This window comes from Necator americanus, chromosome II, assembly GCF_031761385.1.
Source record: "Necator americanus strain Aroian chromosome II, whole genome shotgun sequence".
Lineage (NCBI taxonomy): Eukaryota > Metazoa > Nematoda > Chromadorea > Rhabditida > Ancylostomatidae > Necator > Necator americanus.
In genome coordinates this window covers 36,766,526-36,791,299 of record NC_087372.1, presented here as the reverse complement: position 1 = coordinate 36,791,299, position 24,774 = coordinate 36,766,526, and the positions used below count along the sequence as shown (strand labels likewise).

Here is a 24,774-nt window from a genome sequence, read left to right as displayed (position 1 = left end):
TTTTGCTGAGCATGAAACTGACCTTAACAAAATTGATAGTTATGAATGTTCTACAGAGGACAACGGCTCAGTTTTTATGTCTTTCCGGACAACTGGGACAATTTCGCAGCAACATATGCGCTTCTTCGGCTTCCCTCCATGCACTCCTCGCTTCACCCTCTTCTTATCGGAAGCGTGGCGTGGTTGTCCCAACTAAGGTAAATGCAGATAAGTGTAGAAAGCTATAGTCATCTGTATTTATGTTAGTTGTGGGCACCACGATATTTATGCTCATATTATAATTATAGTCGGATCAAAACAACATGAAGCACGGATAGTTGCGAGAGCGGCTGCGCTCGAAGCGGTGCGGTGGAGAAAACGGTTGGAATCGAGGTGGGATCATGGAGAACTGCAGAGGTTGGTGGCGGCAGCGAGGTTCCTTGCACCACCGCTACGCTCCAGCGCGCCGCTTCGAACGCAGCCGCTTTCGCAATTGTCCGTGCTTCATGTCGTTTTGACCCAACTATATGTTACTTATATATTGCGTGTAGATCAAATCATCTATATCGTCGCTAGTGGTTCCATGCTATATTAACCCTACGTTGGTACGTTAGACAACAGCAAGAGCGTGCTATCACCGGTCGTACACCGTACCTTCCGGTGAAACACTACGTAAGACTATTTTCAATGTACAATGGTTCCGTTTTCATTACCTTGAACGATTATCGAAATCCTGACTGAGGGTAGCACTTAAGGGGATAAACGTGAGATTATTCCAATCTATCTTTATTAAGACCTCTGAAGACGGCGTAAAAGCCGAAACTAGATTAGGCTAGAAAAAAGATTCCAACTAAGAACATTGTAGGGATACTATTAGAAATCATGGACAGAAATATGTGGATTTTCAGATAAAAATTATGAATTACAGATAACTACTGTATAAGTAGACGCTAACGTTCCTGAACCTAATAATCATATATCTTATGCTACGGAAAAATTACTAAAATGTGGTTTTTGCGAATTATTTCTTGGTTTGCAAATTATTTTTTTCTTTTGGATTATTGTTTACTCATCAGTTTTGAACTAACCCTAATTTTCTGCAGAAGTGAATTATTTTTGGTGGAACAGCTAATGTTTAGCTGCGAGCGCTACACTGATCCATATCACAACGGATTGGCAGACTGATTAAGATGTTTGTGCAAACAAGTGCTTAGTAAATCTCTATTCGTTTGTTAAAAGGCTGCTGATTGGTGAGATTCAGCTCTTCTTTAACATTTACGATGTATCTTAACAGATTTGCTGATCACTGTTTCTAGCGTATTCATTGGTAATTAAGTTTTGTTAAAAGTACAAATTCAAAAAAATGATTAAGGAAATGTCCAATGAAACTCAAGACGACCCAACCAAATCAGCTGAAGGAGCTGGTTCCGCAGAAGGCGCTCCTGCTCCACGTGGAGTTGGACGCGGTTCAACGGAACTATCGCCCGAAACCAAATCCGCTGAACGAGGAGTGTCCAACTCAGCGGAAGGACAAGAACTCGCAGAACCTCTGGTTAGTTCAAAGAGTGAAAAAAGCGGCACAGTCCTAGATCCTGTCCGCCTCTATCTCTGAGTTATGTCTGAGACCTAGCAGGTCCTAAACTGTCATGTTGACGTTGGCGCCAAGTGGCTAAAAATTAGTCACAACTGTTATTCTATTACGGTCGCAGGTATTCAAACATTCGCTTATCTTTGAATAAGCGATCTTCACCACAAATGCAGAAATGCCAGTGATTATATTCGATCGAACTGTCGAGCAAGATAGAGGGAGATAAGGGAGTGTGTATCAGGTAGAGAAAATACAGCGCAGGAGCAGTTAAAGGCAGCATACCACAAATCTGAGGTGGTGCGGATTTCAGGTGGAGTATTTGTACACGGGATAGTAGATTATGGAGAGGGGTGTGATTCCGTCCACCTCTTCCTAATTCCCGGAAAAAAAACGGCCCGGAAGATGCGCGCGTACACAAGGTTGGCGCGCTCCAATCGAACCCCTTGTGGAAAATAGTGCGCCGGGACACTTGAAGTCGTATCTTCCGGGCCGTTTTCTACGGCAATTAGGAAGAAATGGACAGGATCACCTTTTCTCAATAATCTACGATCCGGTATAAGAAAAGTCCATGGGAACTCCGTACCACTCCAGATTCGTGGGGTGATGCCTTTAAGAATCCGTTGCGGTCACTCAGAAAAACATAAGTTCCGGCAGCTACACAAAACTCCATCCAGCAGTTCATAATATCTGCTCCTCAAGATTCTTCTCAAGGTAAACAAAGCACAGAAGTATGCAAGCAAAACGAAACTACTGATTTGGCTTGAACACGGCAGAAAATTCGTTTATGCTAGCTCTGAATGGAATGAATGCTAGCCCAGAATGAATGTCCATTCTGAGATGATAAGATACATATTAAGACTGCAGTTATTTGGTCGTGGTATTACAGGCACCTCAAAATCCTGTTTTTCTAAAAAATGTCTGGAAAATTAATAAAGATAAAAGATAAAGTCCCCGACGTTGATCAGTCTGGGATTGGGATGCGCCACCACGTGCACTTCAATTCAGAATCGTTTGAGGCTTTAGGAAGGTGTATCTGGACTATACAATGACTTGAGGGGGTTAGCCGATGTGTCAAGTCAGTGTTTTTATCCTCCCAGATAAGTCTGATACCGATTTATCGACCCCGGAGGGACGAAAGGCTTCGTGAGCACTTGGTCGGATTCGGACCTCCGATCGATCGTCCAGATGACGGAACCTTTCCTCGAAAATTAGTTTTGAAGATAAAACATGGCAACTTCAAACACAGACATAGTAAGCACATCAGCAATGGTGAAATGTGCGAGATCCCAGCGTTTCGGATCATCCTAGCAAAGTACTGTGTTTTCCATTGCTTTCCGACAAACATAAATTTGTTCCTCGTAAAACACCGTCGTCAGGTCGTTGAAATTCGCATGAAGGGATAAGATTTATCAAGATGAATCTAATATCAATCTAATCAATAACTAATCTAATCGATAGCTATTATTATTAATATGAATAAAAGATAGATGTAGTGCAGTCGGTAAGAAGTTCGTCTTCTCAAAAATGTTCATCAGGGAATTTCCGTTATGCAATGTTTGCTTCGTGGGAGAGTGCTTCTTTTCCAAGTCGGGCTGTTCAGGTCCCACTTTTGCACTTTGCACGATTCCACAATGACCACCTGCCGGGTGGGTATTCTGGATATCAACGTTTTGAGTTCGTCACAGACTCGACCTTGTTGTAGTCGTCAGCAGTTTCCGTAAGTGCAGAGTTTTTGTACTCTGGGATCCTGGAATCGTACAAAGGCGCATCCTTACGACGTTGATCCAAACTCCTCCACCTGGTTATTGTAATCGTTCTTGACAGCTATTGCGTGACTTCCTATTTTCCTTTCATCAGCTTCGTCGCAGATAGGCAGTAGATGGTGTAATTTTCGATACTGATGATGTGGCGATCCCTGATGCTTCCTTCCAATGCTTCTAATGCGGAAAACGGTGCATACAGATATCGCAGAAGTCTGGACGGCGGATTATTGGAGTTCTCCTGACTGCGACCGACAGTACAACACTACGAGACGGATGTTTGTTCCCAATGTCTACCTCAGGCATTTGCCCTCTCTGTGTATGGGGTCTGGTATGGTGCTGGACGACAGGACCTTTTTGTGATCCATGGGAAGCTTTTGCCATGTAACAGCGTGGGTTACATAGCTCGCATGCTCCATAGAAAAATAATAAAATCTGAAAAAGCGAATTTTTAAAAACCAATCTCAAAGCTGCTTACATTACCACCACTGTTTCATCAAATAAGAGGTCACCTTAATTTTTTTACATTTTGTGTGTGTAGAAACATAGTGAACTGAACACAACTGTAAATAATATTGTAATATGCTCTTCTTCATCGAAAAAAGAAATTAACTGGAATTTAGAGAATTCAACAACATTAGAACACCGCGAATACCTTTTCAGTGTTATGTTGCTCCTTACTAAATGAGTTCTTTTACCTCAGTGGAACAAGTAAAACGATTTTATTGTATTAAAGATTGCGCTCACATAGAATATTGTTATTGAAGGAAAAGTGACGTAGTTTATTGATTTATTCTAATTATTTATTTCACAGGAAGAAATAAAACGCACTATGGAGGAGGACGTTGAGAAGCCAGAAGAAAAGGTTTCTTTTTTTTATTGTTGTCAAGGTGCCCTGGTTCTGGAGTCTGTCTTTAGTTTATCACAGATAAATAATAATAAATGTTTCTCTTAAATTTTACATTAGAATTAAACTATATAATGTATACATCCATGTAAATTTTATTCCTAGAGTTCTGCAACTGCTGTCATGAATATAGAAAGAAGTCCTTTGAAAGTATGTTTCCGATTTTGTGGCAATGTAAACTATCAGAATAACCACCATAGTGTTTATCCATTGATTGTTTAGGAATCAGCCATGCTTGATCCGACGAAACCGAGCGAATTCGCACCGAATATAATAGTAAGTCCTGAATTTTACATCGAAATCTTGGAAAAATCCACGCGGAGTCGAGCAGTCAGGAGGAAACGGTGGTCGTACTATGAATCTCAGAAAAATCCCATGAAAGTGCAGCAAAGCTATGGTCGCAACAGGCTCTACAAACTCCTACTCCCCACTTATGTTGAACCAGGTAGCCGCAACACATTTCCTGCAATTCGGACCCTTCCCCCCTTCCCGAGGTCTCACACGACATACTCGAACTAGATTGGAAAGCAAGATTTTGTCATATCTACATATTTTATAGCTACTCTTCAAATCTTCAGAAAATAAGTAATGGCTAGTAAATTTGCTGGGATTTTTTAAATCTAATTATCACTTTTATTTTTAGCTATTATTTGGAAAAGAATTTACATATTCTGAAATTATGACATAAATAAAGATTGACATCAAATTTTTCAAAACTATTGGGAAGTTGCGCGGTGTGTTAAATCTGGTTGGGTTAAATCCCAAATATTAACTTGGACCATTTGGACGAGTATTCCACTAATACAAACTAACAGCTTGAAATAATAATAATAATAATAATAGTAATAATAATAATAATAATAATAATAATAATAATAATAATAATACATAAAAACAATAATAATACAAAACTTGGTTACAATTGAATATTACACCTTCAAACTCTAAATTCAGCACAAAATTAACATTTACCTAAACGAAAATTTGGTTGGGGTACAAAATTGGTGTTATATCCGTTCTTGAAGAAGAAATAATCTTCACCGCTTGTGTTTCAGAAGTTTTTAAGCAATATCGAAGAAAAATACAGCAGTTATAAAAGTAACAAGGGAATATTTCTTATAAATTTGTTTTTTAGGACCTAGTACAACGCTACGAAGAACAACCAACAATGAAAGATGTGACTTTACGAGTAGTTAAAGCAAAAAAACCATTGGTATGGTATTCGGATCCGTCATGTTCCCGCAAGTCTTGTTTTTTTTTTATCATTCTGTTAATTTCAGCAAAAACCGAGAGGAAGAAGAGGACGGAAGGTAATTTTTTCTTTCAAAGCAAAAATTTGAAAGAAATGGATACGAATAGGCTTACTTTTCTTTGTCCTGACATTTACATTACACACTTACATTGTCACTCACATTGTCCTGACAGTTCCCTGCATCAGGATAGACGTGGAGCCTTTGACCCGACTATATTTTCCAAATATTTATATCAGTTATTTACACCGTAAATAATTTGTTCACATGCATACTCTTTGCCGTGGATTGTTCGCTGGCTCCCGTTTATGACCGTAGCCAATGGTCGAACTGATCGATATCGATCTGAGCGTATAGTCAATGCGCACACAGGCGACGGTCGTAATGCGGCGAGTAGAGGAACAAAAACCATGGTTAGGACTGTTCGATCGCGTAAGAAAGACGCTGAGTGTGCTGAGCGGAAGGGGCAATAAATAAATAAATAAATAAGCAAATGAATAAAGGGAAATAATTGAAGAAAAACCAAATTCCTTGAAAGCTTGTATTATCCCCATATGATATGAACCTTCAGTTAAATTTATTTTATCTAATTATGAAAATCCACTTAAAACTAAGGATTTACAATCTGCTTTTAAATTTGCCGCTTACATCATTTTAATATTCCAGCCAGGATACAGCGAAGAAACCGTATTCGACAACATTGTAAGTGATTCCCTTTCTGTGTTTAATACAGTAACAGTAATACAGTAATGCCAATATGTTTAGGAAGAAGATAAAAGCGGCAGAACAAAGTCAGAGGTTAGGGGGATACTTTTATTGATTGATGTTGATCATTATGGTATAATATAATAATAACTACAACATTTATTATCTCAGAAAGAAAGAAAGGCTGCAAAGCGGAAAGAACAAGTATGTTCTTTAAAATGTTCTTTTAATAAAACTACTAAAACTGTTTACTTACTTCTTATATCTAATTATAGGGAGGAGAAGGAAACTTTGGTTACGATAACTTGGTAATTTCACTAATTATTGCATTATGAGACTATTTTTTATGATGAATAAATTTTGATAAGTTTCCTTATTGGAAATACGTAATTTTCTGAAGCAAAAAAAAAAGATTTTCTTTAACAGGGTGAAGCATCTAAGGAAGATGAAGAGGTTAGCGATGGATTTCCAGTATAACGTCATATAAATATTCAATTGAATTTAACTCTGTATTTGTTATATCAATTGAAATTTTAAGAAAAGAGCTGCAGAAGGAAGAGTACCCATCAGAGAGAAGGTAGTAAGTGTTTTAAAGCGCATTTCATTGAGCACTAACTACTTTTGAAGGTCACTCGTTTCTACTATAATAGATTGCAGAATTTAATAATTGGAAAAGATAAAATGAAAGAATACTTCTGTTACGGTACCATTTTATCGAAAAATGCGACTGTTGAACAAAGAAAATCTTGTAAACAATATATACTAACTCGTTTTGCTTTTTTCCGTTTCCGAAATCCTATAATCGCGTACGAGGTCCTTTCCATCGCTATTAATGCAAGTGGAGGGCAGCCTGTCCTCAGTTGTCCTCTATCTTCGGTAAGCAATTTTTTAAATGGTCCCAATAAGTTCACAAAGATGGAAATTGTTGAGGTTCCGAAAGTTACACGGGAGATTGGGTTGCGGTGAACTTTCACGCTTTTGAAATTACCTGAAATTACCTTTGCTGTTACTTTTTGTCCAATAACGACAGATCCAAAAAATAGTTCAGCTCTGATCCTGCTTTTGCTGAGTTAAAAAAATCCTTTCAATTTCTATTTAACAGTTAACGAGAAATATATTCAATAGATTTTACTCCGGAAATAAAATATAGGAAGAGCTCAAATGTTCCGGGTTATGCACTCATTGCTGGAAAAAGTTCTCTAAATATACAGGTTTTTTTTTAATTTCTTGATCAGAATTGATCATAGACCAGCCTATAATAAAGGTTGTTAATAGTTGCAAAGACTTCCATTCTCTTAATAGGATCGAGAATATTCTGCCAGGAATTCAAAACTAGTTTTAAATTGATTTTCAATTACCTAACAACTTTATATCACAATATCTCTGTTCTTTGTCCTTTCCATTTTCTTTTCCTCTCTTTTTCTCCTTGTTTCGGGCTGTCTTATACTAATACTTTTACGGATAAGTTATATTTACAGGAGGGACAACAAGACTACGATGCCTATGAAAATTTGGTGAGATTACTCACATACTAGCACTCTTTTACGGTACCTTCTAATTTATTACACAGTTTTATATCGAAATACGATTATGATTACAAATTTTTATGTAAAATTTTATTTGTCTGGAATATGCCGCAAGGCGTGTTGCATTAGAGCACTGTATGTACAGTTCAGTAGAGTATGTGAGTTTTTCCAGACGCTCGTCTAAGTGCCAATTTAGATGTCGGAGAAACATAAAACTGCAGAGATGTCAGTAACACCAATTATCTCTCAAAAAGTGTCTTCTAAAACATATTTTTGAAGAAAAAGATTTTAATGATGCCTGAGTTTGAATGAGAAAAGAAAACTGTCTTTGCGAAGATTTCTGTTTCTCGTCGTGTTCATAGTTCGCCGCTACGCTGCCATCGTCGTTCACATCTAGGACCGCTACTTTACAGCACGTTTTTCTACCATATTTATGCGATCGTCATGTTACTGATGTACTCGTTTATCATCTAAATATTGTAACAAAACCCTCAACACTGTAAGGTGGACGCTCGTTAGAAATTTTATTATCACTGATTTTTTTTCGAAATATTAACCCAAAAGGAGAGATCTACTATAAATATTTTTCAGCCTACTCCACCAAAATCACCGAAGGATAAGGAGAAAAAGGTATTTATGTACAAGCAAGGTGTTATAAAAAAAACATATGATGACACATTGCAAATTCTTCTTTGTATCGATTTTTTGGGGAAATTTTGGTCATTTGAACGCTTCATTTCAAAACAAAATTCCCCATACATTCTTTAGATTTTTACTTGAAAATAGAGGACATTGTTATATAATTAGTGAACAAATGAACGAAACTTTGTTATTGTGTACCGTAAACGAAATCTTCTTACAGTAATCCCTAATAAAATCTAAATTACTAATCCCTGATGAAATATTTGACCATAAATTATTCATTTGGATGGATTTGGTGTTACGTTTTCAAGAAATCGCTACAGTCTTTTCACTAATGAAAATTGACTCCTCACTTCATATAACTATGCGGAATGACTTCAACCGGGTGATCGTGACGTTAGGAAGGACAAGAATTGAGTTAGAGTCTCTTATGTGGATAAATACCGTGTATGGTAGCTGCGTCTCGGTCTCGGTCCCCTCGTTGAAAACATTCGGTCATGATTGTATACTTTGCTTCATTATTAGAATTAATTTACAAATTTTAAGAGAAAATCACTTCAGAAACAAGCAGCTACGGGACAAAAGGTTCACTTTTTCAATACATTTTTCTTTTCGACTTTTGATCTACGAGAAAGTCCTAATGGTGCTGATATGCGATTTAGGTGGACGCTGGAGAGATGCGTACTGCAGAAAGAATGGTAACAAAACGTGAACAAGCACGAAAACATGGAGTAAGTTTGGAATTCTTTAAATACTATGATACTCTGCTGGACTGGCAGAAAAGAGGCGTTTAAAAAACTAGGCTAGTCTCTTAATTCGTTAAAAATTGCTTTTGAAACTGAAATTTTAATCAATAGAACAGTGTTGATGTATGGTTATCCATTTTTTAATGAATTTCAATAATAGTGAACCTGCCAACCAAACAAACAAATAATGAGTTGAAAGCAAAGAAAAAAAATTGTGTTTCTAGAATTTCCTTAGGATTTTGTGGTTTTGGGGGAAGTCCTTTATTGTGCGAAGGTCATCTTAACAATTTCTGCTCGTTCTATGTATTTTAAGGAAAAAAAAGTACAAGTAATGTTTGAATTGCATAAGATTTATTGAAAAAGGAAGAAAAAGCGTTGTCAGGGGTATTTTGTGATCAATTCGATTCTTGCCAACCTATCATTATACTGTATGTCGCCTTTATTATCATAAATGCATAGCATAAAAAATTATTCTGATTTTAATGAATAGCAACGTTGAACGGGCCATTTCTTTCCGAATACCAGGTCCTCTTTCAAAATCCACCGTAGACTGGACCAAGAAATAGTGGTCCAGAGGGGGTATGACGCATTAGTTTCTTGAAGGCGGCACCAAGAATTTCTCATTAGCTCATAGGAATCATTAATCGATCAGATGTTCATTCATTTATCGTTCTAATATCAATCAATATCAATCATCCATTAATCGATCAGTTGTTCTTTCATTTATCATTTTAATATCAATCAATATCAATTATTATTACTTATCAATATCGAATATTAGTATCAGATCATTTTTATGTCTTAAGCCTTTGAAGAAAAAGAAGTAGGTGGAAAAATTCCAATCGATTAGTAGTTTCTGAAATTTTTTTTTTGCTAGAACTCTTTTTCGGGAAGTGATTGATCAGTTGTTTTTGGACAGACAAAAGTACCTTTTAAAAAAAACTTTTTTCATCACTTATTATCGTAATTACAGTTGGTGTCCGATAAAACACTTGCTCTAGACAAAACAGTGTCATTGTCACGTGAAATGGCAACACAAAGGGATGGCAGATCTAGAATGGTAATCTACGTAGCAAATAATTTCCATGTGTAATACCTACCAAAATTTGTAATTTTTTCCCCGAATATTTGGAAAAATTCCTGATTTTTCTGATTTTTCCTCTAGGATATGCAGGATCTTCTTGAACTCGATGAAACAATTGCTACTGGACTTTATGATATGGACGAAGTATGTTGAACTAGAATAATTTTATTTTTATTCTAAAAATTAAACCCGAGAAGTACATACTTCGGAGACGTTGATTATAACAAGGCTTAGGGTTGCCTAATTTTCTTTTCGTATTATCAAAGTTAAATAAAAACTAAATTAATTAAACAATTTTCGGTTATTTGGAATAGCTGGAACAGCGTCGCTCTACTCTTCGTGAAAATTTCATAGGTTTTTGAAAAAAAAATAGTTGGTGAATACGAAATGAAAAAAGAAAAAATAATAATAAATGGTGATGATAAAATCCCGAATATCACTCTTTGTTTTATAGTCTTGAACTGAAGAAAATATTCTATTTTTTTAGGATGTAAATGATTTGGAAACGGCAATATCGACTCATCAGGTATTTGTTATCTACTGCATTTTTTTCGAATTCGATTTCTTATAAGTGAAAATAAGCTCTAAAGGAAATTTTATAACAGTGAACCTCGGTTTTTAAGGATAAAAAACGACTTGAAATGAAGTATAGAAGAGGTAGAGTGAGATGTAAGTGATCCATTGCTAAGCTAAAATAATTTTTCCATGCCGTTGTAATGCTAAAAATCTTGTTTCTACTGTTTTATTAATAATTTATTTGCAAGATGTTTTTTTTTAAAAACACAAAATTTCCATAAATAAATGTTTTGTTGTGGATTACAGCACGAAAACCCACAAGAGCCAGCACTATTGTGGATATTCTTAGTATAATGTGTTTGCTACCGTTAATGAATGACTATTGGGTTGTTCCTGTAGAAGCCGTAGAGAACGGAGGGCGTAAGTTCGCTTACTGGAAATTTTACCACATTTCTATATTTTTAACCTTATTATTTTTATTTTTTTCACTATTAGAATATTTCCTAGTTCACTTTGTATCCTTATGTTTTTGCAGTTTCAATTTTTCATTTCTCTTCAAATTTATTTCATTTTTTTCTTGCAGTTGCATTTATACTGGTGTACCTTATAGTAATAGTCATCTTTGTTCATCCAGTGCTTAGTTTTGTACTATTTATTTCACAGTATACACAAACGGGACTTACATATATTTTTAAAATGTATGGACCTATTTTTGAAGGTCAGAATTATTTATCTAGAGCTCTTCTAAAAGAATAAATTTTTCTTTAAATACTTTTGCTACTTTTTCAGGTTTTGGTTATGGATATATGATGCTAATTTTTGTAGTACAAATGACAATTGTTCATCAAGGATCAATTCTTCTCAAACATCTTAGTCTCACCTTCTATGAAAATCTATCCATTGGGACTTGTAGTGAACTTATCGTAGAAGATTGTGGGTGGTATAGCGTAATACTTTTTGAAAATTCCGTACATTAGATATTAAGAGGTTTAACATATTGACGACTATGTGAGTCACCGGTGCATCATCCATTTTTGACCACTATCACAACTGTGTGATTTACCGGTGAATCACGACTTAGGAAGTTTTTTTTTCTATAATTCAATTGAATTCGCCATAACTTTCCTGCCCATTCCTTAACGTCTCCCTAAAATAGTTTATTGTGGAGATATATAGGCGCAAAAAATATTTTTATTGGTCAAAAAAGCGCCCAGATAAGCGATGTGGACCACTAATCGATACACATCGATATCACTACGTTCACATGACACATCAGTCGTGGAATCTCATGTTGTCGTCAAAGTGTTAAACATTTTTGAGATTTCTACGCCGCGCGCGCGATGCGGTGAGCAAGGTCAAAGCGGAGTACGGTGGTGTGAAGAGGTGAGCACGGGCGGGTGTTCGGTTTCTTACCATCCGATGCTCTGTACGCTCCCAAGCGCGTCTTGCCAGCGGGGTCGGGTCGCTCATAGTGAGTTCCGACCAGATAAACGTAACGGTGCATTCGGATATGTCGTTCCGTTGACCGGATGGGGCATGGGCATCCGTTCCGCATGACATCGTCTTTTGTAGATTCAGCGAAGACCGTGCATCCACATGTTTCGTCGATTCGATCAGCATTGTTCCACTGGCGGTGCAGGTGTTATAGTACGATGTCATCAGCAAAACGCAATGGTGTAGCTGCCGACCATCATCCTTCACCCAGTAGTCCATTCCACTTTAGCTTGCGTTCTCGAGGGTGGCTGTGATATTGGGTGGGTTGTGTCACCCGTCGACCCTCCTTCACGTCAATGATGATATTCTGAGAATGGCGAATTCCGGCCGTGAGTTGCTGTACAACTCGAGTACCTTACGTACGGAGGGACGCTGGTTGTCAAGGTTTCCCGACCGCTCCGTCTCAACGAGTCGAAGGCCTTCTAAGTCGTGAGGTGAGTGAGCGGCATCTTGTACTCTCGTGATACCCGATGAGTTTCGAAACAGTGTGAATGTGGTAATGGTGCGAATCTTCGAAACCCGCTTGTGCATGGCGTCCCATCAAGACTCTTTCAATCCTATTAAGGATCACTTTGTAAAGAGCTTGTAGATGACGGACGGTAGGCTTGGACGATAGTTGCCGATGTCATGTGGATCTCTTTTTATACAACAACACGGTCTTGCGGTCTTCCACTGTTAGGAATCTGCATTCGACAGATAACGTTAAAGGGCCTCGCCAGGGTGTGATGAGTACGGCGGAAGGCTTTCGGGTTCGGTTTATTCTGTCGGGACCGGGTGCCGTACGATTTACCGACAGATAGCATGTGTATCGGACGGGAGACGGATGACTGTCCATCTTCCCCAGATGGTGAGGGGCAAGTGGACATGGCTGTCGAAGAGATCAGGTAGAGTGTAGATGTTTTCTCCATCCCCTCTCGATGCATGGCTGTTCCTTGGGTTGGAGCGTTGCGACGGCGGTCGACGAGCTAGCGGTGCTTCCCGCCTGCGCTTCAGCCAGCACTCGCTCTTCTCTTAAGTTCTTCCTTATGCCTCCGGCAAGCGCGAGCGCGTGGTTCTGGTCCGCGGCGGCGCTCCCGCGGCGTATCAGCTCAAGAGTTTCAGAGACAGGCGCCTCTTGGTGGTTTAAAACTCAGCCTTCTTCGCGCAGTCGGAAAGTGTTCGACAAGCCGGTCATTCCTGTCGATGTTGTCATGAGTTCCAAAGCCGGCTAGCGAGCGAAAGTCCCAGTGATGGGTGGGGTTTTGCTGGCGGCTCTTGCCTCTGGAGAAATCCCGGAGGAGGCGTGGTCGATCGTATAGACTGGTACAACACCGACGTCCGTCAGGCAGACCTATGACGATGTGGGTCTATTTCATTACGGTACCTCCACGGGTGACCCACGCAGCTAAGAGGGGCTAGCGAGTTCCATGGTGGTAGGGTGCGGGGGTCATCCTGTAGGCGGGGTGTGTGGTTCCGGCGTTTTTTGGCAACTAGCTGAAGCCATGACGGAGGCATGTCTCGGGACCGGGTAAGGCGACGGCGATGTGGGGAACGACGAAGTAGTCAAAGCGTTGGGCACTATATCGCAGACGTGTGGGTGAGTTTAGGTGATGTTCTGCATAGGTGCGGGCGACCACCCCGTCGCATGTTCGCGTCAGTTTTACGGCGTGGGGGGTGTCGGGGCGGCGTGGGGGGGGCGGCTTGCGTGGTGGGCGTGGGAGATTTCTATATATCTCTTAATTCGAATGTTCGGACGTTTTCCTGTGTCTCTTAAAAAGGAACAACATTTATTGATTTATTGAGAACAGGGTCAAAGTGCTCCTCAATTTTCCTTGACTCTCACTGTGTGGCACGTAATAAAAGTTATGCCTACTACGCACAAGGTTTCTGTTGGAATGTTCCTGTTTTTGACGCTTCCGAAGTGACGACATCGCAAGATTCTTACATTAAGTAATTAGTAATATTGTAATAGTAATTAGATTCTGATGATGTTGTTACAAATATTTCAGGTTTCTTCTTGAGCCAGAGTTTGCGCACGGTTTCGATTTTGGTGTAAGTTTTCTGTCAAGAATTGCATTTTTTCAAATCATTTTTATTTATTCGTTCATGGTGCTTTTCATTCTTTAAAACTATACTATGCATCCACTCTTTCTGTGAACTTTGAAAGACGGCCAGGAACCTTGAAAGATATTAAAATAGAAATATACTGTGCCTCCTAGGTTGTTAGGTAGAAATTTTATTATATTTTGAGACCTGACATTTCGACTCCTCAAAACGTTGATCTATCGTTGATCTAGACTCCAAATATCTTATCTCTCCCTAATTACTCTGCTGACAATAACTCATATTCATTGAAGATAACTCTTCAGATGAGGCAAACACAACCAACCTTCATTTCTACCGTTTTGAAATGGAGATTGTCCGCACCGACATCCTATCCGCGCTTTAAATGGACGCTAAGTTATGTGCTCAGAGATCACAGGTGATCTACAAGTTCACCTAACAACACGGTCGATAAGGAGTCACTGGTCGTTGTCAAAAACTCGTTTCGGTTGTTATTTTCATGCCCCGGGTGTGCTCCGAAGAGAAGTAACGGGCATCGGTGGGACCCGCCTCTCGATTGCCCGGATCCGGACAGGTTCGCGCCAGAGTAGCCACCACATGGCGGCCTAGCCCCTCAGGGTTCTTGGGGCACATGGCCAACGTCCCATCTTCCTGCTCCATTTCCCTCTACTTGGGACTCGGGGCCGCTCCCTAGTCCCTACATCCCAGCCCTTTCCCCAAGTGGTATATCCGTAAGACACGATCAATTACATATGTGATTCATCTTAAATACAGCAATGCGACTAGGTTCGGGACATGGCCAGACAGTTAATTGGTTTGTGGTTCCAGGCGGATAGCGGTTTGGCGGATCCAGTGGAGTGCGGCTAGCCATGGAGAACGTAACGTGATTATGGCATAAAGCGCACAAACGACTTAAAAGCACCACCCCACGAATTTGAGGTGATACAGATTCCCTGTGGAGTGTTCGTATACGGGATCGTACATTATGGAGAAAAAGGTGATTCCGTCGTTTTCTTTCTAATTGCCGTAGAAAACGGCCCGGACGATACGGCTTCGAGCGATCCGGCACGCTATTTTCCAGAACGAGTTCGATTGGAGCGCGCCAGCCTTGTGCACGCGCTGCACCTTCTGGACAGTTTTTTACGGCAATTAGGAAAAAATAGACGGAATCACCCCCTCTTCATAATCTACGATCCCGTATACGAATACTCCACCTGAAATCCTTACCACCTCAGATTCGTGGTATGCTGCCTTTAACTTTAACTTCTTTCACCTTCTCCTGGCCATGTTCAACCTTATAACCAAAGTTCATGTTGTTTAAAGCGTAGATCACAAATTTATTTAAAAAAATAATGCAATAACGGTTACTTTGGATAATATCGAAATACTGCATACTACGTTCATTGAAATACTCTTTCGAACTATTTATCTCAAATCAAACATTATTTAGATATTCATACGATACCTTTTGCAACTATCCATAATTGCGCTACTTGCCCTCAACGGTCCAATAGTAACCATATTCTGTTTAGCTGTATTAAGTATGTTTCTTGAAGATTCTTATTTCCTGATTATGGGAATTTTGATACTAAATCAAAAATTTAGCGATTATATTCGTGCTGATTGTTTTAACGGACAATGTGTTCTCTTTCAATCGAAGATCACTCGCAATGCTACTTCGATTATCGAATTTTCAGCGACTGCTTAAAATTGATGTATGTTTGCATTAATTTTTGAATTATCGAGCTAAATGAAAAACAACTGCTTGAACAGCGGTATAATCTTGGTTATCCTAAGCGTCAACGCATCTACTACCTGCGGAATCCCTGAGGAATTATTTTTGTTTCCTTTTTCTTTCTTCGTTCTTCTTCAGCAAATCTCTATTTGAGCCTATTTTTCCCATAATGTTTTAAAATTGTTCTCAAGGATTTAGTAGCCTCATAATTCTCATACTGCACTCTCACCACATTTATCCGAAACAACGTTTTATTATATCAGCTTACTCAGCAAAAGAAACGAACTATTGTTTTGCACTTCCAAATAAATAATAGCGAATAAACAAAGGAATAAACAACATGAGCTATTTATTAGTGAAAGTGTTGTTGTTGAAGTACATACTATGAACTATGAAGTACCATCATTGTAGCCATGGGTAACTGTACTACGACTAGCATTTTCCTCATCTGGTCTTGGAGAGGTTACTGTATTTTGCATGTCATCTTTCCGAAATCCTCGTGCTAAATACTTCTTGGTAAGTATTTTTAAAAAATTTTTATCTTTACTTGAAGAAACGTTTGCTTATACATGTGCATCTCTTTCAGACGGCTACCTTTGTTATCATTGGAAAAATACTTATTTGTATTTTGGGCTTATTCTCGTTACTAAATAATATTGATATGCTCGATAAGTTTGTTCCAAACAGTAAAAAAGCATTTTCGCCGAAACATTCAGGTAACAGATTGTCGTTGTCGCGAAAGTGTTTACAGCCAGCATACCACGAATCTGGTGTTATTAGAGAATCCGCGTGAAAAGCTAGAGATGTGGTTGTAGATTGCGGCATCCGGGGTGATACCGCTCATCTCTTCCTAGTCCCCGTAAAAAAGGGCGTTCCTGCACCCGTCGCGTCCACGAGCGAGCGGTCGAAGATTGATAGGAAGTCCTCAGTAGCCTACTCAAGTGAAATGGATGAATGGGCTGCTGAAGAGATCGAAATGTGTACATAGAGGAGCGTTCTAACGTACCCACGGCGTTTTTTTTTGCGACGATAAGGGAGAGATGGGCGGAACCACACCAGGGCTCGAAATCTACAACATCAACTCCAGCTTCTCGCACGGATTCCCTCATCACGTTAGATCTCCCTTAAAGGCATCACTAGAGATTATGGAAAGAGGGGTGATGCCGTCCGTTTCTTCCTAATTGCCGTGAAAATGGCCCGGGCGTTCAGCGCGCTATTTTCCACAAGAAATTCGATTGGAGCGCGCATCCTCCGGGCCGTCTTTTACGGCAATTAGCAAGAAATGGACGGAATCACCCACCTCTCCATAATCTACGATCCCGTATACGAATACTCTACTTGAAATCCGTACCACCTCAGATTCGTGGGGTGATGCCTCTAACCGAGTGAACGCGTCCTTGATTGAGGTAGGGCAGAGGGAAGAAGGATTATGTGTCAAGGAGACAAACAGTGTACGTCACCGCAATCGCGTCTGCTCGATTGAACACCTTTGGGGTCGACTATACCAGACTATGAGATCTACAGTATGATCTAAATGGTTAATACCACCAAACAAATTCGCTAATTCAAACAAAACCCACTATTCACCAATGATACTCATCAGTGTGATTAATTTTCTTTCAAGATAGCACAGTTCGTCAACAAAACTTTAAAAAACAGCAAATATTTCTTTGCCATGTCAGGAGATATGCTTGAAAGGAAAGTGCTTTGTTACGTGGGGAAATATGTGCATGTCTTCAACTTCGAAAGAATTTTATAACCGTCCTACATGTTTTCTTTTCTACAGTGTGATCTTGATCATTTTAATGTGATTTTCCAGACATTACACATTCTTCTGCACTCATGGTTGATGTATATAGCATGTTTCACGAATTTTCACGCAATCTATACGATCATGGTGAACTTGTTTATGTTTACCACATAATTACCTCATTAGGTTAGTTTACGACTTTATACTCGAACAGAACACTTCAAATATATTCAATAAGGTGGATTACCATATGGATCATCATCTGCAGAAAATGTAGCTTTCGTCTGTGATGTGATAGGAACGCGAACAGAAGGAAATTCTGACGTATTTCAAAGGCAGGAGGCGTCTATGACTATCTCCATGGCGCCGGTGCTGGTCTCTCTTGTGTAGTACCGACGGTCAACATCTTTCTCAGCTCACTGTACTTTCCCAGCACGTGCCAAGCACGTGTGCAATAATTTAAAGGCATCACCACACGAATCTAGAGTGGTGCGGGTTTCAGGGGGGTTATGCGTATACTGGGTCGTAGATTATGGAGAGGAGGGTGATTCCGTCCATTTCTTCCTAATTGCCGTAAAAAAACGGCGCGGAGGATACAGCTTCGAGCGTTTCGCCGCGCTATTTCTCACAACGAGTTCGTTTGTAGCGAGACAGCCTTGTGCACGCGCCGCATCTTCCGGGCCGTTTTTTTTAACGGCAATTAGAAAGAAATGGACGGAATCACACTCCTCCCTATAATCTACGACCCCGTATAGGCATAACTCGCCTGAAACCCCCAGCCATCCCAGATTCGTGGAGTGATGCCTTTAAAGGTAGCATACCACGAATCTGAGGTGGTGCGGCTTTCAGGTGGCGTATCGGTATAGATTATGGAGACGGGGGTAGATTATGGAGACGGGGGTCGTAGATTATGGAGACGGGGGCAGTTCCGCTCATCTCTCCCTGTATCACTGCAAACAGCCGCCTCCAGAATGCTGCTTTGTACGACGCCATCTATTGCAACGCTCCACCCCTTGCGCCGCTTCCGCCCCGCGATTCGTCGAAAATCAATTCGGACTGCCCCGATAGGCAGCAAGGGACGCTGTGCGTGCAAGGGTGGCGCGCTGCAATAGAAGCCATCGTACAACATACATACATGACGTACAACATGCATACACTTGACGATTACGAAATACCAACGTTACGCGGAAGGCAGCCAACAATTATAAACGACGAACAGCAACTAGTACAGCTGGAACGCATAGTTATGCATGCGGCTGGAGTGGCCGTGGCTTCGCGAGTGAAAACGCTTTACCTGTACAATCGTAGACGCGTTAGAGACTGACCTCGTTCTATTACCCGCAATAATTTTTACAATTTTCAGCCGCTATGTTCATGATCTTCACTGTAGCAAGAAAACATGATGCCGATAGCTTTATAGAACGTGTCCCTTTTGTTGGGGCATATGCAATACTCTGTTGTTTTTACACATCTATTGCCTGTCTTGACGTATGTGATTTAAATAACCATTTACCTGCTACAAACGTATTATGAGACAAATTTTATAGTTTTTCCAAGTTTTGATGAACAGGCACAGATCATTAATCTTGAATTGTTCTCTACATTTCTACATGGCTTTCACAATTTTTCTTCTTATATATGGCTACGGTACGTTTGTTTCTAAAGAAAATACAGTTTCACAAAATACACTGAGGTTTTACTGGCAGCTGTTCTGTTCTGATACCTATACCTATACTCAAATTTACGCGATTTAACATTATGTTAACACAGATCTTTTTCTTTAACGAAACCTAGCCACTCATGCTTCTATACGTGCACTGCTATGGGTTTTTAATACTAAGACCTCCTCCTTCTTTATACCTGGAAGAAACAGGCATGGAATACTTTACCTTCAGCAAGACACCATGAAAACCTCGGCAAATTTCTTGATCTGTAATTATGGAATTTCATAATACGCTGCCTTTAAACTTCATTCTAGCACTTGTAGCTTCGTTGCACCTCCATCCGTACCATTTGAGTTTGCTTGTGAACCTCGAAATCTTCAGCAGTGCGCAGCTTCTAGGTATTAGGCCTTCCTCAGTGACCTGCCTTCACTAGGTGGGTGGGTTCCAACATCTTTCCACCCGTTTCGTTCCCTCTCTTTCGTCATCCGAGATGTTCTCAAGTTTCGTAGGTGACGTTGACAAGGTCCTTGAGCCGTATTCAGTTGAACTCTCAATTGGTCCATTCGTGCAGCGAACACATCGGCCCATCTCGTTGGCGGACTCCCTCGAGGGCTTTTAGAATCTCTTGGAATCCATTATAGCGTTCTTTTACTCCACATATCGCCGATTCTTGCCATAAGGTGACCAGCCCAACTATGCTTTGCTTTCTATATATATTCCGCTGGGTCACGAAGACGGATTTCTGTCAGATTCCTCTTAATTCGGAGCTGCAAAGACCAGTTATGTGTTGTGTGCGTCAGGTTAACCTCAGAATACACCTCTCAAGGTCTCTGTGGGTAGTAGGCAGCTTCCTGGACTGTCCACGTCTTCGCTGCGGTAACCGGGCGCTACTAGAATTATAGAGGAGGACAGATGGGCACGGAAATCTTGGTTCGCACCTTGTACTTTGGCTCGTCAGTTGGTCCGTGGTTTTCCAACCTAGTTCGACGCTGCTCTCATCCTTCTATTCAGTTCTTCCTTGAAGTCGTTCTCTATTATCATAAAACGTCCTAAGTAAACGTATTACGAAGCTTTGACCTGGGAGCTTTTGAGACCCTTCACGTTGTACTCCTCCATCCTCGCAGTAGACGTTCTTCATGAACTGTGTCTTCTTTCTGTTTATTTGCAGCCGTATTCTCTTCCCTGTTTCGTTCAATTGCTTGAACATCGTGTCTGCTTCATGCGTACTTCTGCAAAAGAAAGCGATCTGCAGAACGAAAGTTTGAGAGGAATCGTTCATCAAAACGTGTGACCCTTGATTTCCAAGCAAGTGATTTCGTTGTCAACTATATTGCAGCTATGAACAGCTTTCGCCATATAGCATCGCTTGTCGTACTCTCTTTCGAATAGGCAAATATAGTGGGGCGGGTGTACCGCAGTCGGTAAGAGGGTCCGCTGTGTCTACAGCATGATCGATCGAAGGTTGGCGGATTGATAACGCTAGTCACTTTATTCTTTTTTTAAAAATATAATTAGGTTGGAAGCGAGTGCAAAAATTCCTTCTCATCCGAGGAAAAAAATCTATTGTTCATCCATTCAGAAATCCATTGTTATTTTGACCTCTCATACAGGAATCAAAGATTATCACGAAGATATAAGAGCAGTTTTTCCACGAACAAATGCTAAACTACGCATGGTCCGCGAAATTTTTCAATCTATAGCATTTCTACTTTCAGTAGTTGCTCTACTGGTAAGCCACAAAATTTTTAGTACGATTAATTGGCTGATCAATAAGTCCTCCCTTTTCAGCTGTTGCAAGGTTACGAACTAGTTGTTGTGGGTTTTGAAGAGCGAAAGAGATTAAGAGAGCTGGTGTGTCTTTAGACATTAATACTCACATTCTTTTTTGAGTTTCGTGCAAACTTAAGGTGCAGGATAATGTCCCAAAAGTATTGATACTGGTTTGATGAAAGAAAAACTATTTATTTACGATCATTTTGCTAATACACCTAGTAGTGTTCAAAGTGGCCCCTTGAACATCGATACATGACCTTCAGCGGTTCTACCACCGTACCTAGCACATTTTAAAGTCACCTTCCGGAATATTCTGTAAGATTCGCGCCGCAGTCGTTCGAACCTCAGGAACAGACTCAAAACGCTGATCTTTCAGAATCCTATTGATCTTTGGAAGCAAAAAGCAGTTTGCTTTCATCTAAAAACAAACCAGCAACGCAACAACTTTGTCTTAGCGGGAACATTGTCGTGATAGAAGCCGCCAGCGATCGACAGTGTCTAGACGGATTCGGGCGACTCTTTTTGCCAACCGATCCAAGCACTGCTTCGTAGAAAACAGCGTTGACGCTTTTCAAAAAAATATATTGTTCTCAAAGATTTCATTCCGATCGTCACGAACTCTTTGTGAACATTTTTTCGAAATGGTGGCAACCTCCCCAAGCGTTCCTCATCTTCCACGTGCTTTCGACATTCTTCAAACGTCCTGTGCCAGCTAAAAATGTGAACAGGAGACAAAAGTAACATATTCGTAGGCATCTATCAACATTTAGAGTGAGTCCGTAGCAGATTTGACGAGTATGACGCTAAACTTGATGGAGTAACGATGATGAGAACTTCGCCGCATCATACAATAAATTGTGATGTAACACAAAAACAGTCTCCAGGTAGCATGCGATCCTTACACTCTCGAGCACAGAGACAAGAGAGCAATATAATTCCTATGTTAATCAAAGGGTTAGAGCGGGTGTAGTGTAGCGGATAGAGGTTCCGCTACCAGCAACCCCTAACCACCCTAGTGCTCACCAAGCCTTTCATCCCTCCGGGGTCGATAAATTGGTAGCAGACTTTTCTGGGAGAAAAAAAAAACACTGACTTGATCATCGGCTCGCCCCCGCAAGTCATTGTATAGGCCAGTCGCACGTTCGCAAACCTCAAACGATTCTGAATTGAAGTAAACGTGGGGGCGCTTCCCAAGTGGATTGATTAACGCCAGACACCTTACGCTTTATCCTTATCCTTAAAGGCATCACTCCACGAATCTGAGGTGGTACGGATTTTAGGTGGTGCATTCGTATACGGGGTGGGAGACTATGGAGAGGGGGGTGATTCTGTCCATCTCTTCCTAATTGCTGTAAAAAACGGCCCGGAAGATACGGCTTCGAGGATTTTGGCGCACTATTTTCTACAAGGAATTCGACTGGAGCGCGTCAGGCTTGTGCGGCGTCGCATCTTCCGGGCCGTCTTTTTACGGCAATTAGGAAGAAATGGACGGAATCACCCCCCCCCTCCATAGTCTTCCATCCCGTATACGAATGCTCCACCTAAAATCTGCGCCACCTCAGATTCGTGGGGTGCTGCCTTTAATCAAAGGCTGCAAATCACCACTCGCACCAAGTTAACGTGCGCTTCTGTGCATTGGGACCACTACAAAAAACCACTATTAAGTCAAAATACATATCTCATTACTTTTCCGACATACTCCACATATCTCAGCACTTCTACACTCCTCTGCGGTTAGCTTTTCGTGGGCGATTTCGGAAAAGGGGAACTGGGCTACCGTAGGGTCAAGCGCTCTGGTAGCCGCTTCTCGCTCGCATATGACTTGCTTAGAGAACATTTTAAGTTTGGTCCGTTCCCAGAACCGGTATAAGGATGATGTAACCAGTCCTTTCCGTCTAAAGCTTCTCACAACAAGTTGGCCCACAATCCCAAATTTTACGGATTAGAGCGAAGCGAGAACTGAAACGCGCTGAAAGCTGTTTACACTAAATCTGCAGTTAGTCATGATCGAGTGCCAAAATGTAGAAGACGCTGATATGTGATATTATTAGGCTGCGAAGGGAACCAAATGGGAACTGACACAAGAAATCTTGTCGATCGTCCTAGCACTACTTCCCTTTCTTCTTCCCATAGGATTCTGTATCTATAGATGTTTCACCGTAAAAAGGGTTAGTTTAGCTTTGGTTTTCAGTTGATATGGAATTTATCGTTTATTTTCATTTCTCCTCTCGTTTCAATATTGGGAAAATTAGAAGAATATCATTTCTAATGACTTAGTATGGGCCTCATGGCTTCCTTTCCTCAAAAAAAAATTAAGATATAGGGAAAGAGAAGTTTGAGGAATCGATAAGCTTTTTTTCAATAGCTCAAAAGTTCTCTTTTTTTTTTGGAAAACGAAAGTAGAAGTGGCGTTTTTTCATGTATGTATTATATTTATTATGTCCTCGACTGTCTTACTTTTTACTATCATAGCTATTCAAAAAGTTAATATCGAAGCTAAAAATAAAAATTATGTGCTCCAAAGCAGCATCCTAAAGGAAGACAATGATGTTGTTAAATCAACTGAGAGATCCAGAGATTGTTCAGTGAAAAAAAACGTGAGAAAAATGCAAAGAGAGCGCGTAGGCGTTGTAGTCCAAGTTGCAAACTCTTATTTAAGCATTCTACGGTGCTTTCGGAATCTTTTCAAAAGTCGAAAGATCTAAAGAATATGCCATCTATCCAGGAATTGCTTCTAATCACGTAAAGAATTCATAGGCTCCGATACGGTAATAATTGTCCTAAGAACAAAATAACTCTTATTTGTTGCAGAAAAACTGGCTACAAATTTCCCATGAGCATCCTACAATTCGATGTGAGCTTTTATATTTTGAGTATTCCTTTTTTGAATATTTCTAGTAACTAAGTAAGTAAGTAAGTAGTAAGGATTTCTAGTAACCTAGAAGAAGGATATTTTTATTGTTTACAGTCCACATTATAAAAGCAAAACTTGCAAAGAAGAGAAGAGCAGCGTTGAAGAGCAGGATATCAAGACGAACGCAAGCAACCAGCACAAGTCAAACTATCACTGGCGATTTGGACGTGTTTGACGTCATTGAGGAGGATCAAATTAATCCTGAAGATTTTGAATCAACAAAAGCTGTAGAACAAAAAACGGGAGAAAAAGTTGGCAAAAAAGAGGAGGAAAAGAAATCACCAGGTGGAAAAGGAGTTGTCTCACAAAGTAAAGCATCAAAAGAGGGAATTTCCGGATCAGTTGAAAATGTCGGTGATGGTAAAGGAGGAGGACATGACGAGAAATTAAAATCGAAGGAATTAACAAAAAGTCGATAGCACTAACTGTACGAGGAGGAATCTAACATTTTAAATCGAATTCTATTGACTACAATCGCATTATTAATCGTGCAAATGTACATTTGTTAAAGAACAACTCGATTAATTCATAAATTTTTTAAGTAAAAGAATCTTGTTTGACTTCATCTAGCGATCAGGACCAAATCTTCGGAAGGTTCTTGAAAACACCGTAATTTTATGGTGGAAATTGCGGATAACAAGTATTTTGGCGTGCTTCTGTGGTTTCACGTTGCTAAAGCGCGAAATCGAATTCTGAAA

General features: G+C 40.1%; 2 protein-coding genes across 4 annotated transcripts; one reads left to right on the top strand and one right to left on the bottom strand.

Moving 5' to 3' along the window:
- Positions 1-1,342: 1,342 nt before the first annotated feature.
- Positions 1,343-24,495, top strand: RB195_020609 (uncharacterized protein; the record flags this gene model as incomplete). Of its 3 annotated transcripts, XM_064188980.1 has the most annotated exons (37): positions 1,355-1,531; positions 4,142-4,192; positions 4,340-4,384; positions 4,457-4,510; positions 5,370-5,447; positions 5,515-5,544; positions 6,151-6,186; positions 6,250-6,282; positions 6,361-6,393; positions 6,465-6,497; positions 6,616-6,642; positions 6,728-6,766; positions 7,668-7,703; positions 8,307-8,345; positions 8,904-8,942; positions 9,020-9,088; positions 10,077-10,163; positions 10,269-10,331; positions 10,675-10,713; positions 10,811-10,856; positions 11,010-11,123; positions 11,287-11,421; positions 11,493-11,636; positions 13,985-14,126; positions 14,186-14,228; positions 15,691-15,781; positions 15,846-15,955; positions 16,387-16,491; positions 16,562-16,691; positions 17,795-17,911; positions 19,089-19,213; positions 19,273-19,372; positions 21,000-21,118; positions 21,178-21,240; positions 23,214-23,330; positions 23,974-24,016; positions 24,131-24,495. In XM_064188980.1, 37 exons carry the CDS (start codon positions 1,355-1,357, stop codon positions 24,493-24,495), a joined length of 3,117 nt encoding a protein of 1,038 aa, XP_064044862.1. The 3 variants fall into 3 exon arrangements, with proteins under 3 accessions (XP_064044860.1, XP_064044862.1, XP_064044861.1); XM_064188979.1 differs by lacking the exon at positions 11,287-11,421 and having other exon boundaries at positions 1,343-1,531; XM_064188981.1 differs by lacking the exons at positions 15,691-15,781; positions 15,846-15,955.
- On the bottom strand, positions 12,009-12,416 carry RB195_020610 (uncharacterized protein; the record flags this gene model as incomplete). The annotated part of the gene is made up of 1 exon (XM_064188982.1): positions 12,009-12,416. The coding sequence occupies one exon, from the start codon at positions 12,414-12,416 to the stop codon at positions 12,009-12,011; it is 408 nt and encodes a 135-aa protein (XP_064044863.1).
- Positions 24,496-24,774: the final 279 nt, after the last annotated feature.